This window comes from Lichenostomus cassidix, chromosome 8 (assembly GCF_008360975.1).
Source record: "Lichenostomus cassidix isolate B80296 chromosome 8, HeHo_3.0, whole genome shotgun sequence".
Lineage (NCBI taxonomy): Eukaryota > Metazoa > Chordata > Aves > Passeriformes > Meliphagidae > Lichenostomus > Lichenostomus cassidix.
In genome coordinates, this window is record NC_139489.1 from 24,624,261 (window position 1) to 24,640,772 (window position 16,512).

At 40.0% G+C, this 16,512-nt stretch overlaps 3 protein-coding genes across 9 annotated transcripts in view; 1 reads left to right on the forward strand and 2 right to left on the reverse strand.

Moving 5' to 3' along the window:
- FIRRM (FIGNL1 interacting regulator of recombination and mitosis) overlaps window positions 1–6,925 on the reverse strand; it is a 26,816-nt gene extending 19,891 nt beyond the window's left edge. For 3 of the 4 annotated variants that reach the window (XM_085068500.1, XM_085068499.1, XM_085068501.1), the window contains exons 1-9: window positions 6,228–6,624; window positions 5,408–5,496; window positions 4,846–4,950; window positions 4,183–4,323; window positions 3,049–3,211; window positions 2,620–2,704; window positions 1,938–2,076; window positions 1,420–1,500; window positions 1,021–1,085 (exon numbers count right to left, since the gene is read on the reverse strand). In XM_085068500.1, coding sequence (XP_084924626.1) covers window positions 1,021–1,085; window positions 1,420–1,500; window positions 1,938–2,076; window positions 2,620–2,704; window positions 3,049–3,211; window positions 4,183–4,323; window positions 4,846–4,950; window positions 5,408–5,496; window positions 6,228–6,264 — 905 coding nt within the window. In that variant the 5' untranslated portion in view covers window positions 6,265–6,624. Of the gene's footprint in view, window positions 1–1,020; window positions 1,086–1,419; window positions 1,501–1,937; window positions 2,077–2,619; window positions 2,705–3,048; window positions 3,212–4,182; window positions 4,324–4,845; window positions 4,951–5,407; window positions 5,497–6,227; window positions 6,625–6,811 lie in introns of those variants that run through there. The other variant, XM_085068502.1, reaches the window with a different exon arrangement.
- On the forward strand, window positions 6,821–8,767 carry METTL18 (methyltransferase 18, RPL3 N3(tau)-histidine). 4 transcript variants are annotated; one of them, XM_085068508.1, is made up of 2 exons: window positions 6,821–7,041; window positions 7,491–8,767. In XM_085068508.1, exon 2 carries the CDS (start codon window positions 7,699–7,701, stop codon window positions 8,743–8,745), a length of 1,047 nt encoding a protein of 348 aa, XP_084924634.1. In that variant the 5' UTR covers window positions 6,821–7,041; window positions 7,491–7,698; the 3' UTR covers window positions 8,746–8,767. The 4 variants fall into 4 exon arrangements, with proteins under 4 accessions (XP_084924634.1, XP_084924633.1, XP_084924635.1 ...); XM_085068507.1 differs by having other exon boundaries at window positions 7,494–8,767; XM_085068509.1 differs by lacking the exon at window positions 6,821–7,041 and adding an exon at window positions 7,052–7,376.
- Window positions 8,768–13,055: 4,288 nt separating this feature from the next.
- Window positions 13,056–16,482, reverse strand: LOC146434128 (14 kDa phosphohistidine phosphatase-like). Its single transcript, XM_085068512.1, has 3 exons — window positions 16,322–16,482; window positions 15,322–15,446; window positions 13,056–13,237 (listed from the first exon to the last, which is right to left on the reverse strand). Exons 1-3 carry the CDS (start codon window positions 16,449–16,451, stop codon window positions 13,145–13,147), a joined length of 348 nt encoding a protein of 115 aa, XP_084924638.1. The 5' UTR covers window positions 16,452–16,482; the 3' UTR covers window positions 13,056–13,144.
- Between the last annotated feature and the right edge of the window lie 30 nt (window positions 16,483–16,512).

The window sequence follows — 16,512 nt, forward strand, 5'->3', positions numbered from 1 at the left end:
AAATGCATGTAAAATACAGAACATCTATCAAAGGAAACATACCAAATCATGAAGTGTCAAGTAAAAGGGAAAAGCCAAGAAAACATCTTTATAAACAATCTGACATTGCAAATGTGACAACAGTAATTTAACACACAACCCTAAACGGGTATCACAGTTTTTCTGAAGAGGAAAAAAAACCTCGGGCAATAAAAAAAACCCAATGTGAGAATAAAGCAAGAGATCATGAAATGAAAACCTTCTACTCTTGCAGCTTGTACAGTGAACTGTAAAAATGCTACCTTCCTATTCAGTTTCCTTAGGTGAATCAAAGTTTACAACTTTGCACTTGAGAATGACCTACAAGGTAAGTAAAGTTAAAAGAAGAAACTCCTTAAAAAATATCCACCCAATCTTGCAGTGGAACATGCAGTGAACTCAGGTGCACATCTCACCACAGAACCTGGTTTGAATTCCAAAAGAAAGGCTGAAATCAGCCCTCTGATTTCACAGTATAAAGAATTACCAATATAAAGTCTGCCTTCCCTTATGCTTCCCCCCCACTGCAGCAAATAGAACAAGAAAAGTTGCTTCCAGGAGAACCACAGTCTTTCTGTGAGATTTCACAAGATCATTAACACAACAGTAAAGCTATGAAAAATGGATACTCTGTTTCTGATCCCCTCTTTCTCCACAACAAATTTTTCCATATTTTGTCTTGAAGTAGAAACAATCTGTCAAATTGCACTGCTGACACCTGCATTTAGTCTTGAAATTTTTTTCCTGCATATTCTACACATAATTTGTTAATAAATGTTGCCATAAATAGTTGCAACAAAGTTAATGGTTTTTCATTACAGGACATGCACAGTACTGATCAAGAATGGGGGTAAGGTAACTTTATAACACAAAATCACCTCATTTATTTAAAAACATTTTAGCCGTCTGTACATGAAAAAAGATGGCAACAACTCTGGAATGAGAATTTATGGAGATGTTATTAAGATACTTTCAATAATCAATTATTTGTACTTCACATACCTGTATATTTGAAGAAAGAGCTGGTGTAACTGAGAGCAGGAATCAGAGAAGCTAGCAAGAAATTCCTGCAAAAGCCATCAATTTTGAGTGACACTTTTAAAATAAAATACATGATTAATAACATTAATTACTAGACATCTCTTACCAACTACTTGGTGCCACTGCATGAAACAACCTGTTATAGTTTATTTTTCTGGGAAATCCCAGCAGTAATCCTGCCTAGGCTTGTGAGTATTTACTGGTGGAAGAACTACAAGCAGGTTATGCATGGATGTTAATTATACTGCCCATATGGGATAGCTGTAAGTTGTTAAGATATTATGCAGTATAAAATTATTCCATTTGCAGACCAGAGGCTTAAATTTAATACTAACACAGAATTCAACTATTAAAACCTACCTTGGTGTAGTGCACAAGGGAATTAGCAAAGAACCTGCATAGTTTGACTGTCTTCTGGAACAGCCTGAAGTCAGTACCCTCCTGTCCGAAAAAAAAAACCCAGTTCTAAAAGTTAATATACAGAGTAATACAATAAAAAAGGAAGTTAGATTGCTAACAGTGTTCAAAATCTATTTCACATTTGATTCTCTACAAATTCTGCAGCTAAGGGGTAAAAACTTTTAAAATATTCAGTATGTATGCTTCAACATTTTTAGAGCAATATTAAGAATTTGATTGAGCTTGGGATATTGTCAGCTTAGGAAATAACAAAAATTCTCATATTGAATGCTGAAAACTTAGTGCCTCACTAGCTACACAAAATTATGGGCCTCACATTCATGTGGTTTCAAAGTACTCTGTCTGTCACATGAAATAAAACCCAAAAAACCCAAACCAAATTACTCTAAGCAATGATACAGCACAAAGAATTTATCCTCCTCAAGTTAACTGGTAGCTTGGAGAGCTTTTTAATTCACCTGTATCTCTGACACCTTCATTTGCTCAGCCAGCTGCAAACAGGAGTCAAAAGAAAGAAGAGTGTCCTTGCACAGGCCACCCAGGATGTCACTGTGTTTCAGGTGGCACTGCAGCAGGGAGTGATGCTTCAGGCTTTGCCTGAAAAACAGGAATAGAAGCAGATATTTAATTGTCAGAAGTGATCATGCAATGAGTTATTACAAATCCAAATAACAAATTCTTCTATTTACACTTTTATACCACAGTGATTGACATATTGCAATATCAATGTACACTGAAAGCAGAAACTCAGAGAGAACAACACTCTCCATGGCCAGGACTGAAACACAGAGGAGAGGCAGGATGGAAGTGCAAGACAGTCAACTCAAGCCAAAAACATCTACAAAATAGCAGGTCAGACCTCTTAAAATTATTTATTCAGACAACAGTGTTTCAAATTTTCTTCTGCATTGCAATACAAAAAGTCACATTTCTATTACTTTTCATACCAATTCCTACCTACTTTCACTGGCACTGCTTTAATACTACCTCCTAGCTAAATTTCCAAATTGATTCTAAATTTACTTACTAAATGCTACATTGAATTATCTAATTTTATTAGAAACTCTGAACAGAAAGCAATTGAGACATTCATTATTTTGGATTACATCACAATAAAATTCAAGGAGTTCAGCTACATACTTGATTATGAACTTCCATGTATTGGCATGAAGAGCATGGTCCATATTAGAAATGACAGAGCAGATCTCCAGCACAGTGTGAATTACTAAGGAAACAACAGCAGCAACAGAGTTACATCAGATTCATGAGTTCACAGCAATCCCAAAAGAATACTAAGGGAATATCAGCACATTGACACAAACTGGGGAAATGGCTCAGTGTTTAGGTGCTGCCCCTTTCCATCAAAACCTACACAACATGCCCCATTCCCACAGAGGAAGCTTCGGGAGAAAAATGGAAATATTTCAAGCTTTAAAATGCTGCTTTCTGAAAGGCTGGTCAGGACAGCAGGAACTGAGCACACTCAGAAACCTGTTTTAAAATTTCAAACATATTCTCCATAGAAAAGAAGACTGAGCAAGACTAAAAAAATGTTAAATCCACACATACCTTGCACCATGTATGTGATGTCATCTTCAGTGGAAGCAGAGCCTATGGAAATCAGATCAACAAGTTCCATCAGCTGTTTCTGAAGGGAGTAAGTTTCCTTGAACAGGGCTTGTAGGAGGTCAGAAATTAAGTGCAGGTGCCCACAGTACACTGATTCACTGTCCTGAAATGGGAGGAAGAGGTTTATGAAAGAGTTCAGGTTTATGAAAGAGTTCACAGCCTAATTTTTCACATGCTGAAAACACCAAAAGCTTTGCCATACATTTCTCTGGAAAAAAGAACAAGGCACAGATGTAGGTACTTTAACTCAATGCACAGCTCCTGACCACTCAATATAAAATGCATTCACCTGCAGCTTGTGAACAACTAATGAGGTCCAGCTGGCTCTTGTGAGTTTGGGGGCTCTGGATTAAGCCTCCATGTATGAACCTAAGATTGTATTAATGAACCAAACAGTACAACATCTGGTTCAGAAAACAAAGGAAGTAACATTCCAAATACTTCTCAATACTTCCATATTAGAATTGCTAGATAAAGGTATAGCACCTGAGTTTGAGTCTTTAAATAGAAAACTGATGTAAATGTTCCCATAAGAAAGAAATCAAAAGTGAAAATGAAAGACATCCAAAGTTAGTGTGTCCTCATGATAATCTTGTTTAATTATCAATGTTTAGAGGGAATTACTGTTGCATCTGAAAATACAGATCTGAAACTGATACATGCTACTCACTGTAACAAAAGTAAAAATGCTCTTCTCAACTTTCAATCCACTCTGGAACTTCATAAAAATAAGAGAGGTCACAACATGCTGGTAAGCTCTGCAATTACTGCAGCCATCAGAAGTGCACAGACCTCTCAGAGCACTACATTCATGAGCAAAATGTTCAGTTAACACAGATGCAAAATACAGAAATAGCCCAGTCTGAGCCTCTAACCATCAGGTCAAATTTGCTGGGCAGACAGCTGAAAAATCATCTTTGTACCTGTGCACTGAGTGCATCCTGCAAACGATTTACCAGCTAAAATTAAAATAATAGTTCAACGTCAACCTTATTTCAAAATAGGACCATCTTATAAAGTATTTCCTAATAGCCAGAGAGTATAAGGACTTTTGTGCTTCCAGCAGAGGCCTACCTTGCAGTGTGTGAAGGTGCTCTTTATTACATAGAGGACAGAGGAAGGGAGGGAGCGGATGCTCTGCAGGGACACACACTCCTGCAGCGAGCACACGTAGCGCACACAGCCCGTCAGAGTCTCCAGCAGCTGCACCATGGTCTGAGAGCAACAATCAACAACATCAGTCACTGCTGCAATAACTGCAAAAGCATCTTTTCTTAGCTGAATTGCACCTAGACTTTTATGGCATTTAAGGTACATTGCTATTTTCATAAATGTTTGTTAAAGATGAATGAAGCTCCATAAAAAAACACTGAGCAATTCCAGAGCTTTTCTCTGATATACTCTGTGAAAACTTCTTGTTTCTTTGACTACTGTCCTCAATCTACAAAAATTTTAAAACTCAGAATGAAGTGACTTTATAAACAGGTGCCAGATTCATTCTTTAACTATGGGGAGTCACATTCCACCTGCAGTAGGAACTTAAACAGAATTTGAGATGATTTTTAAAATTATTATTAGCATCACACACTTGATGTAATCAATTCCCAAAATGTTAAGTGAACTTCAACTATAAAGGAAGGTTAAATTACATTTTAATCATCAGTACCTTTTAATAGTCTAGGTAAAAGGAAAGAATGATGTGAACATTATTTTGACAACTGGTGTGATGGGACTTACCTGCAGCAGGTTCCTTACAGTACAGCATAACTCTGTACTCTCACTGGTCAATCCTTTGGCCTCACTGGATAATTCACACATCAAGTTATCAAAGAACTGTAGAGTCTGTCAGAATAAAACAGAACTTAAACATTTAATTTAGAAAGGTACACATGCAAATAGTAACACCATTCTATACCTGCTTGCTTCCTTGGTATGGAGGCACAGGCTACAGAGAGAACTCTGGGAACCTGGGAAGCCACAGCACATAAAAATTCTCCACCTTAGACATTTTATAAAAAGCCCAGTCTTCACAAAAAGAAATCAACCCCCCAACTATTGCTGAATATAGACAGCAAAGTATTGTATATTTGATTCTCTCCCTACTGTAAAGAACAAGAACAATCATAAAAACAACTCAACACTGTGAAAACTCTTAAAGGATAAAATTTCAATTTCAAGTTTTGTATCTCATAGAATAATTACATTGTGCAAGCTCAAAAGAAGAGTCACTTCATTCTAAGCAGGTTTTAGCAGTGGAGTGACTGACAATTCTACAGTTAACTGAAGCTGTCCTACCTACCTTAGGTAATACTTTTGAGAAAAACGTTTGCTCCAAATCTTCAAGGCTGATATGGGGCAAAAACATTTCAGTCAGAATCCTCAAAACACCTGTAAAGAAAAACATTTGCAATGTATGATTACCAGAAATATACAGCAACCTACCAGAGGAAACAAAGAACTGCAGAAAGCGAAAAAATATCAGATACTTGATTTTGAGAGTCAACAGAGCATTTGCCTTATCTGAAATGCATGAAAACACACATGCATTATATGAAAACTCAAGTAGCTGTAACAGCTCCAACATGCACAAATCTATCAAAAATAGCAGCACACCTGACTAAACTTAGCTGTAGGCTGAGCACAACTGCCAGCCTACAGATCTAATATTTTCCACATTCCAAACTGCAAATAGTTGCATGTTTTATAATGTAACATAATATGCAATGTAACAGCGAGTTTTAGCAAGACTCCTATGAAGTTGCAAATAAGTCTCATTTTTTTATCACTATCAGCTTTGTCACCTGGAGGAAAACAGCCAAAAAGACAACAAGATAAAAAACCACAAGATAAAAAGCACCATTCTTTCATGTATTTAAAAATCAGAAGTAGCAGGAAGGGAAAAGCAGCCTTACATGCAGAGCTTCTATAGGGGCTTTTATAAATCTTGTTCAAAGGGGCTTGTTCAAGGTGCAGTTAGTGGAATGTGCAAGGTCCAGCAGGACTGCTGAAGACTCTGAAAGTCCCTAGTTGTAGCACAAGTATTTTAAGCAGTGCAGTGATTACAATGCAATTGCAATACAAGGCTCTACAGGAAGAGGCACTTCTTAGCCATTACTTACGGATGTGCTCAGTCCAGTCTTCAGACTCTTGATACATTGAGTAACAACGTTAAAGAAAATCAAACTTGTTCTGCTATAAAGGTTATCTTTAAAGCAGCTGGAGAACGCACAGTGACTACTCTCACTCTGTTTCTAAAACGTATGAAATTGGTGGGGATGCTCCTTAACCAACACAGGCTGATAGCCTGGAGTACCCACAGGATGAGAAAAGTATATTCAAAATGCATTAGAGAGTAAGTCTTGAGGGTTTTACCTTTTTTCGGTGGTGTGGGGTTTTTTTGGGGGGGGAGGGGTGGGGGATAGGTGAGGGGGTGTTGGGAAGTTAACTACAGTGCTAGATGAACACGAGATTTTCTACATTCTGTGACTCTTTTATTTCAGGGCAGGGCTGTACCCGTCTCCAGCGAAATTTCCTGCACCCGGCTTTTCTATCCTGTGTCGGCCCCTCACAAAGCTCCCATCGCCTTCCCTCACACAGATCTGACAGAACCGTGGAACTCTGCAGGATGCACACAGCCCCGCACACCCCCTCACCACTCGTGTGCCTTCCCGCAGCCACCCAAGAGCCCTGTCGGCAAGGATATGAGGAGGCGGGGCAGGACGGCGGGCAGCTCCCGGCGGCAGAGCTCGCAGTCCCAGCCGCCCAGCTCCCGCAGGAGCAGCTCGGGGTCTGTCTGGGACATGGCGGCGCCGCGCTCCCCTCAGCAGGCAGCGGCGGGAAAGCGCCCCGCGCTCCCACAAGGCCCCGCGGCCCAGGAAGCGGAAGCAGCTTCACGTGGGAGAAGCGGAGGGTGATCCCGGCCGGCAGCCGCAGGTGGGTACAGGGCACGGGGCAGGGAAAACGGGGTGGGAAACGCGCCCCGAGCGCCTCACCCGGCCTGCGAGCTGAGGGGAAGGGCAGCGGGGCCGCCCCGCGGGTTGGGGTTGCGCCGCTTGAAAGGCTGAGTCTGAAACGCGGGGTTTAGCGGAGTTAGCAGCTGTCCTACCTCCCTTACCGGTACCTATAGTATGTGAGATGTAGTCACGGGTAACGCTGTGTTTTCATAAGTGTAAATGGTTCGATAGCGTGTTTTTAATCACAGAAGAGTTAGGGGTGGAATGGAGCTCTAGCAGGGTCACCTGGAGCAGGTGGCACAGGGACGCGGCCAGGTGGGTGTGGAATGTTTCCAGAGAGGGACACTCTACGAATTCCCGGGGTAGCCTGTTAATGAAAATCAGGATGCTGCTACTAGTGATACATAAAACTATTTATTCTATTTCCAGCAGTAGTTCACCTTGCTCTTGGCAAAACATCTGATATCCCACCAGCAAAATGCTCTTAGCAATACCTACATAAGAGCATCCTCTGCAAAAAAGAACAACCCCACCAAAAACAAAAGAAAAAACCCTGCCTTTGTACTAGTCTTGCTCTTAAGTGAGTGTTGCTGGCTGTGGTAAATTAAGGTGACTTTTAAAACTGTTATTCCTGAAAATGGATTTTCAATTTAATTTTGCTGTTGATGAAAATGAGAACAACGAGGCAGATGCTCACTTCTTGCAGCTGTGCTCTCCAAATCACAAGCAGGAAACCACAGAAAAGAGCAGGGAAACTGCTAATGCTGCAGCACACTCCAGCCCAACACCAGCTGCTGCTAAGCACCAGGATGAGGCAACTTCAAAGAAAAAGCTGTGTGTGAAAGCTGCTAAGGAACACAGTATTCCCAAAGATCTCAGCAAAGTACTGGAAAATAAAGAAATGGAAAAGGTATTGGACCTGTCTTATGTGAAGTTGTCTGTAGTGGAAATGACATGTTCAGGTGATGCTGACAGTGAAGGCATCGTGTCCAAAAGTGTTTCTTCTCACTCTGATCTAATCCCAGGAGTCTATGAAGGAGGGCTGAAAATCTGGGAGTGCACTTTTGATCTCCTGGACTACTTTTCTGAGGCTGAAATAGAATTTACCAACAAGACTGTACTGGACCTTGGCTGTGGGGCTGGATTGCTGGGAATTGCTGCTTTAAGGGGTAAAGCTGACAGAGTCCATTTTCAGGACTACAACAGCACAGTGATTGATGAAATAACCTTGCCTAATGTGGTGGCCAACTGCATCAATGGAGGCAGTAGGGAGGACAGAAAAGCCAGCAAACCTCCTTCAAAGAGGCCCAGGAAAGCAGAGGGCTCACCTGACATGCTCAACAAATGCAGATTTTTTTCTGGAGAGTGGTCTCAAGTCAGCCAACTCCTGTTAAGCAGCACCAAAGCCTTTTCAAAGTATGATATAATTCTCACCTCTGAGACCATCTATAATACTGACTATTACAGTGCTTTGCATGATACACTGGCTCAGCTCTTGGATAAAAATGGCCTTGTGTATTTGGCAAGCAAAGTGCATTATTTTGGAGTTGGAGGTGGTATCTACCTCTTTAAGAAATTCATTGAAGAGAAAAATGTGTTTAGAACCAGTATGGTGAAAACAATTGATCAGGGTCTGCAGCGATGCATTATGGAAATTGCCTTTAAAGATTCCTGTTCAAATTAAACTACTATTCCATCAAAAATAAGTGTTTTAATCCTCGTTTATTTGCTTTTTCCTCTGTTATTCTGGTTTGACAAATTAAGGATGCCGGTTGTTGAAATGTTTGACAAATTCTGAATAGAAGTGAAGGACTTTTCTCATGTTGACTTTGCACTGAGTTCTGCTTAAAGCAGCACCTGTTTTTGATAACTAATTGTAATTCATATGTATTTCAAGATTAAGCAAGTCATTGTCTCCAGCCAGGCTTTCACATTCTTTGTCAGCACCAGAACTGTACGTCACAGGAATGACATACATCACATGGGATGGCACAGCAGTGACCATGACATACTGTGACTAAGTGAGATAATTTGGCATCTGAAATTAGTGCAGGAGGCTTTTCTCAAGGTTTGAGCAGTTTAACTGCAGCCAGATTCAGGCACAGACCACACACCTGAGTTCTGCTGCTTTGCCAGCAGAGGGGGATGTGATTGTATTTATCACTTGTGTTCTGTCCTGCTTGGGATCTCAGGAGTCCATGAAATATTTTCACATGAAATGACTTATTCAAGCCTTTTATCAAATGTAACAGAATATTTACTACTGTGGTCTGTGAATTTTCACATTCAGATTCTGATACAGGCTAAGAAAATTTCAGCAAGGCATTAGAAAAAGCCTTGCTAGCTTAGAAGCTGATTTGAAAAATATTCTACACAAGATAAGCTCCTTATACCAACCAATGAATAAGCCTACAAATGAAATACTGGAGGATGATAGAACTGAGCTTTAGGAGAAGGAAATGCTATTATAGGGGTTTAATTAGATTGCTGTACAGTTTTAACAAGATTGTTCCAGTCATTAGTTGCCCTATTTTTAAAGCTTGCTGGTGATACTACTGAACATCCACACCTCTTCAATCTTTTCAGCAGTTTGGCAGGACAAAGCTTGCAACACAAGGCATTCTTCTTCCCTAGGCTGAAGATAGTGATGTTGCTGAAGAAATTGCCTTACCAAATACACAAACCCAAAGAACTATGAAACCTGGTCTTGGGTGCTCATTGTCACCAGCAATTCAACTAAAGAAAGGAAATCCACTGCATGTTTTGTCTTGGCAAAAACCAGATAAAAAGCTATTACACAGCTCTTGTCATCATGCACTGCTTTATCAAGTGCCCTTGCAGAAATACAAACTTTGAGAGTCAATCACTGCAGTAAAATTGGGTGTAAGGATACTCAGTGTAGGGGAGAAGGGACAACAGGGTCTGACGGGATGGAAATAAACTTATTACAGCAGTGATCTAAATCTTTAATTATTGCCTAGTTTCCATCACTGAAGATGCTGAAAGTCAACTCCAAGGTTCCTATTTTGATCCTGCTGCTATTAAGACAGAGTTGTAAAGGATTTCCTGTACTTTACAGAAGAGCCTTAACTACTGTTTCAGACTATTTTAAAGGGATGCTTTGGAAACTACTGAATTTGGCCTCATAGGATAGGAGAGGGAGGAAAAAAGTCAGTTTTGCCATGACCGTCATTGTGCTTTGGAATTTTTCTGCACCAACTCTGAAACTTACTGACAATAACTGCTGACTACAGACTGAGGAACAAAGAAAGTTTCAGTTTTGGCAGATCAAGAAGGTACCATTAACAGCTTTTTTGGGTTTTTTTGTCAAAATAACCTGGAAAGAAATGGATTGCCATTTGTGATTTTTCAAACTCAGTCATAAGACAAATCATGGGTTGCACTGAATAGCTTGTTCTATACCTGCTAGGTCTAATGCAGTTTCAGAGAACCTGAAGTAATAAGAAATGTTGACCACTATGACAAAAGAACAAGAATCTCCTGTATTTTTTGATGAATAAATGAAGAAGGTACTTACAATCTTCTACTATAATATTTCCTCTTGATAATAACTCCAATATCAAACTCACCATCCTTGGTTTAATTACTATGCCTTCACTCAGTATTTTGCTCAAACATAGCTGGTTTTGTGCCCATACAGAATCAGAATTCCTACTTTAAGGGAAGAATGGCAGAGCCACAATCTCATAGTGATTGCACACCTTCAAAACAGGTAACCCCACACTCCCCATTTCAGGATTTGATGATAAATAATGAAGGATGCATTTCCCCAGGTGAAATTAGCACAATTTGCATTGGGATTTCTGTAATTCCAAATGAGTTCTATTCTCAGAATTTAGCAGATACATGCTGAGAGGAAAGACAATTCAACACTTAGATTTGTAGGCTGCTGGTGTTTCAACTTCAAATAATATTAATTTCCCTAAGCTACATTAGGATTTTCTTTCCCTGAGAAATCCTCACCACCCTAGTGACCAGTATCCTGCTTCTCTTCACAAACTGGAATAGAAGAAAATAAATTTTTCACTTTTTTGTAATGCTTGTATGTATTACTTAATGACCAGGGAAATTAACTTTTCCCCAAATGCACTGCACTATTAAAAAAAAACCAAATTGGAAGGTCCCTCTTTTTTTTGGTGACATATTAAAATATTTAATCTCTGAAGAAATAAAAGGTAGAGATCAGCTGGTAACTCAATTTTGATCAGCTTGAAATCATCACCTTTTTTCTCACCTCATACCATCAACCTCACATTTTGAGCAAGGCATTACAATAAGAAATCCGGTCTAAATTATGTCTTTCCTGTAAGTATTGTGGAGACAAAGATTAAAATCACTCATTAAATATCTCAGGAAACTAAATTCAAAGGCTTGTTTGTTTTAACAGGTATTACCATTAACTGATGACTTCCATTTGAAGACTATTTGCCAGTTTTGGGAAATGAGGCTATTTAAAACCCAGGATTGTATACTGGCAATTACAGTTATTTTACTAAAGCTAGGGAAAAAAAGCCCATGATAATGGAACTGGGAAGAGCCTAATTTGCAGGTTACAGACTTGTATGCTATTCTTGGTTATTAGGCACAAAGGCATAAAATCCTATTCTGAAATCAAAACCTTGTTAAGTAAAATCAAGCCTGCAATCACTACCATGAGTATTTCAAGCGGTGCAGCCAGACAACCATTGCACAAGAACTCAAAGAGAAGCACAAAGAGCAGATGCAAAAGCAGGCAAGGGTGCTGGAGGGGAAAATCCAGGCTGCAAGTGGGGGGAAGCAGGTGCCAATCAAGAGACCTGCAGCTTCAGGCTCAAGAGATTCTGCTCCCAAGCACTTATTGGGATGGAGACCCCTGGAACTCTTCCAACGAGGACTGGACTGAAAGGTTTGAGGATGAGAACAGAAAATTCCTCTCCACCCAAAACAAACAAAGCCACAGAAAGGTGACTTAAGATGGATAACAACTGTAACAAGGCAGTAACAACAGGATTTTTGGTGATAGAAACTAAAGATGGACTAAAGCCTCTCAGATGTCCTGGTTTGTACTGTAATAGTCACTTGCAAGCTGAAATGAAAAAGCTGCTCTATACCACCAGATACTGGTGGATAAGTGCAGTAGGAACCACAGGAAAGGGAAGAACGAGAATTTATACACAAATACCAAGTCCTCAAGACAGCAAGTCATTAAATCCATAAATGAATTAAAGGAAGACTAGCAGGAAACAAAAAAAGTGAAAATTGTAGCAAGTAATTTCACAACAAACAAAGGACAACATCCTGCCATAACAGCAACAAGCAGGTGATGTAAAGTTAATATAGACACTGCCTGGGTATACTAAGGAGGTAGTTTACTATAACTTAATTATTGCTAGGAAAAAAAAAAAGAAAAAAGCATCATTGCATTCACACAAACAAAAGTAGTAAAGGGGAAATCCGAATGAAAGAAGCACTGGCAGAATTTGACATACCTATCAGTCTGCTAGAGGGAAGGATCTTGCAGGAACATCAAATATTTTGATCTTTACTTTTGTAGAACACAAATACTGAATTTTCAAGACCATGGAGTAATCAAAGATTTGGATCATTGGTAAGAAACAGTAAGAGCCCCACCCTCCACACCAATTTTTATACATGTGGATTATGAAAGATGAAAAGCCTAAAATGTAATAGAAAAATAAAGGAAACTGAAAACACTGATCAAAAGACCAATGAACAGGTTTGGCCCAGTGGTGTTTGAAGCTGATGGCAAATCCTGAGGTATCCTCAATATATCAGAGAAATGGGACTGGATGAAGACAAACTAGAGGTAAGATGGTGTGGGAATGTTTAATTAAATGGCACTTCAAAAGGAAAGGGAAAAGGGTTAGAACTTCAGACTCTGCACAAAGGAATGATCTAAAAAATAAGATCTGGGGATTACCAACCATATTATAAATTATGTCAGAGTCCAGTTACTCCAGATTTACAGTAACATACACAGAACACACATTCAATTTTATTTATCAAAGTACAGCTCACAGTTACCAGCTTTGAACTGCCTGTTGTATTCACAAGTAGTCAGTTTATTTCTTGTCATCTGACCATGTAATTTCATAATCTGTATACTCTTTCTTCAGTATCTCTACAGTCACAGAGTGATCTGCTTTTCCATAGCCCTGCAAGACAGAATAAATGCTTACTGCACATGGACAGTTAAGTCTTTGGAACCATTCAGTTCTTGTCAACACAAGTTCTTCACATACAAATCAATTACAAGTTCTAAAAAAGTTATTCTTGCAGTATAATGTTTTATTTTTCTACTGTCCTCTCTGATTCTCCCCCTTTCCCCAAACTCAAGTTCTAGAAAATAAATGAGATGGGGGTCAAGCAATCTCAAGGAATAGAGAACACATTTTTCACATAATTACTCCAGCAGAAAGCTTGTTTTAAAATGTTCCCAGCCCCTCAGCCAGCATATTTATTGAACGTTCTTTTAAACCACAGAGATTGCATTGACCCACTTTAATGTGTAAGCATACAAACAGCTGATTTGGCTCAGCTGAAGGAAAAGGGAATAAGCAAACAAGTGTGATCACCTGAGCACCATTCTAGCCACTAAAGAAATCACAGTCTTCATGTTTTATTTATTTGCAATCTTGCCTTAGCTGGTAATGGCACAGTTTTAAGCATCTGTGCTCTTTAGTCACTGCAACTCCAAACTAAGGCAAGGTCAGATGACCCATGTGATTTTTAACCCTCATTTAAAAAACACTGATGAGTATTGCTCCTTCACTGAAATTTCAGGCAGTTGTGGTAGAAGTTACCCTTCCACTACTGTCTTACATGATCAGAGTTATCTTGGTTTCTTATTTCATAACTACAAGTAACCTTTTCCCTGTGCAGTAAAGGCTTTTTCACGACAGTAGTGTACTGATAGAAATCTGTGATTTGCAGGTTATTTTCCCCCCCTAGTATTTCACATGAAGGTTTACTCAGAAGACTGAAAAAAGATCTCAGGATTGTATTTTCAAACAAAACATACTCTTACACATCAGTGACTCAGCCCCAAAGAGGAACAGCTTAAATAAACAAGCATTTAAACTGAAAAGGTTAAAGTTGATGCATTATAAAATGCAAGCTTTTCAAAAATAACAAATAATATTGTTATGTCAGTTGGAAAGCAACAGATCCACAGCTCACTCTTGCCTTGGCAACCACTTTGAAGCCCCCATCCAGCCTTGCAAATAGCAGCACAGCTTCAAAAGAAGTCAATGACAATTTCTCTGGTTTCTTGGTAGCAAGATTAGTAATACAAGTGTCAAGTCTCACCTAAAAATGCAGTCACAATGAAGACCATCCATCAAAAGAATTTAATATAATAAGCATTATACACTGCCTTTCTACCTCACACAAATCCTAAGGAGGCTTTTTTTTTTTTTTTGTTATGGTTCCAGGTGGCAGGAGTCATCTTGGAACAAAAGCAGCACTAAAAGAATAGGTAGTTCTGTTAAAAACATTTAATAGATTCAAGGCCCAACCCTCACTGCTCATCTAAGGTAAGCAGATTTGAAGTAACCATAACTTTGTACAGGAAATTAAATTAAATTAAAACTATATTCTTGTCTATATTAGAAGCCTTAAATCTTACAGCAGCTATGCTTCATCACTGAGGAACATCTGATAAGTACTATAGTATAGTCCCTAAATTAGAGGAATACTGACCATAAAGACTCAGAGTCTTTCCTAAAAACCATGAATTTAAATGGAAAAATAAGAGGTAACAAAAATGCTACTTTTATTCCCACAAAATGCATTACTACATTTTCACCTACTGAAAGTTTACCCCATTTAAGTTGTGTCTACTCTTTTCACCTAACACATACACAGAACACTCACAATTTAGCTGGTGACTACCAATAAATATTTTCATTGGCAGATAAAGGTGATACAATAGCTGGATCAAGCCCCCATGGCTAAAAATGGGCCATTCCTGCTCTAGCAGTAAGGCTAAAAAAATCTGAGTCAGGAGAGGCCAACTTCCATTTTCAGTCTTGATTCTAATTTAACCTAATGCTGAGTAATACCAACTTTATCTCCTGCCCTAAAACTATTGTTTTTCTAATCTATCTCACAAGTGAGCCAGGCAAATTTTCCAGTTAATGTTTACAGTGTGATGCCAACTGCCAAAAGCCACCACATTTACCAAAAATCCCAGAACACCAGAGGCGAAAGCACTTCAAGGAATGAGAGATGCACTTACTGTAGAGAGCCCAAATACCCTGATTTTCTTGTCTTTGCTATTATGTTCAATTTTCCCTCCTCCAAGGCACTTGCACTCATATCCCAGCTTTTCCATCTCGGGATTTACTTTTTCAAAGATATGATCTGCACAAGAAGAATGGTGAGAGCCATTAAAACAGGGGTTAAGCACCAAGTACCCTAGAACTCGTTTTCAAGTACTTTCTACTCATTTTCCCCCAGTTCCCTTTTTGCCTACAAGAGAGGGAGATTTCTCTTCAGCGGCATAGGAAAGCTGCAGTTAAAGTCCTTTAGTTTTTTACTTAGCACATATCGTTCTCCTAAATGAGGATGATCAGGGTGAGAAATGGCACCTGACAGATATATTGGCCCACTTTTTACGTGAAAGGAACGAGAGAGCAAGATGTCTTTACAAACAAACTGCGAGGCCTGCTGGTAGATAAGGCCAGACACTAACAGGGGAAAGGAGCAATGGGAGAAACCGTAAATTCCACAGGAATTCCATTAATTGACATGTTACTCTCCCAAGGCCATGCTAAATCACTGGATTCAACAGAAGAGACACAAAGAAAAAAAAAGGGGTGTGGGGAGGAAATATACATTATAAGGGGTCTGTATTATTATTAGGTAATTCGGGAAGTCTGTACCTCTCAAATACCTCAGCCAATGGGGAAAGAGAGAGGGAAATGCAGGTGGTAAATAAGGATAAAAAGGAAGCTGCATCCTCTAACGATTTGAGAGACCCATTGGGAAACTATCTCATGACCTCCCCCTTTACTCGAATAAACCTACGGGACTCCTTTGTCTCCTTTTTGCACATAAATCTCTGGTTCTTGTGGATTAATTCTCCTGACACAAGTCACACGGTGGAAGTAAAAAGTGGGGAAAAGGGGACGTTTGAGCTGCTCAGGCTAGGGCCCCGCTCCGCCTCAGAGCCGCGTCCCGCCCAGAGCAGCGCTGCGGTCCCGCTCCGGCCGCTGCCCGCTCGCCCCGTCACGCACTGTGGAACTCGGCCGCCGCGGTGCCGCGCACGATGTCCCGCTGCTCGCCGCCGCCCGGGCGCTGCAGGCGCACCAGGATGTACTTGAAGGTGCCCTCAGGGTCGATTTCCACCTCCCTCACGGCCGCCATGGCGCTGGGGGCGGGAGGAAGGCGGGGCGGGGCCATGGCGGCCGTGAGGGGCGGGCTGGGC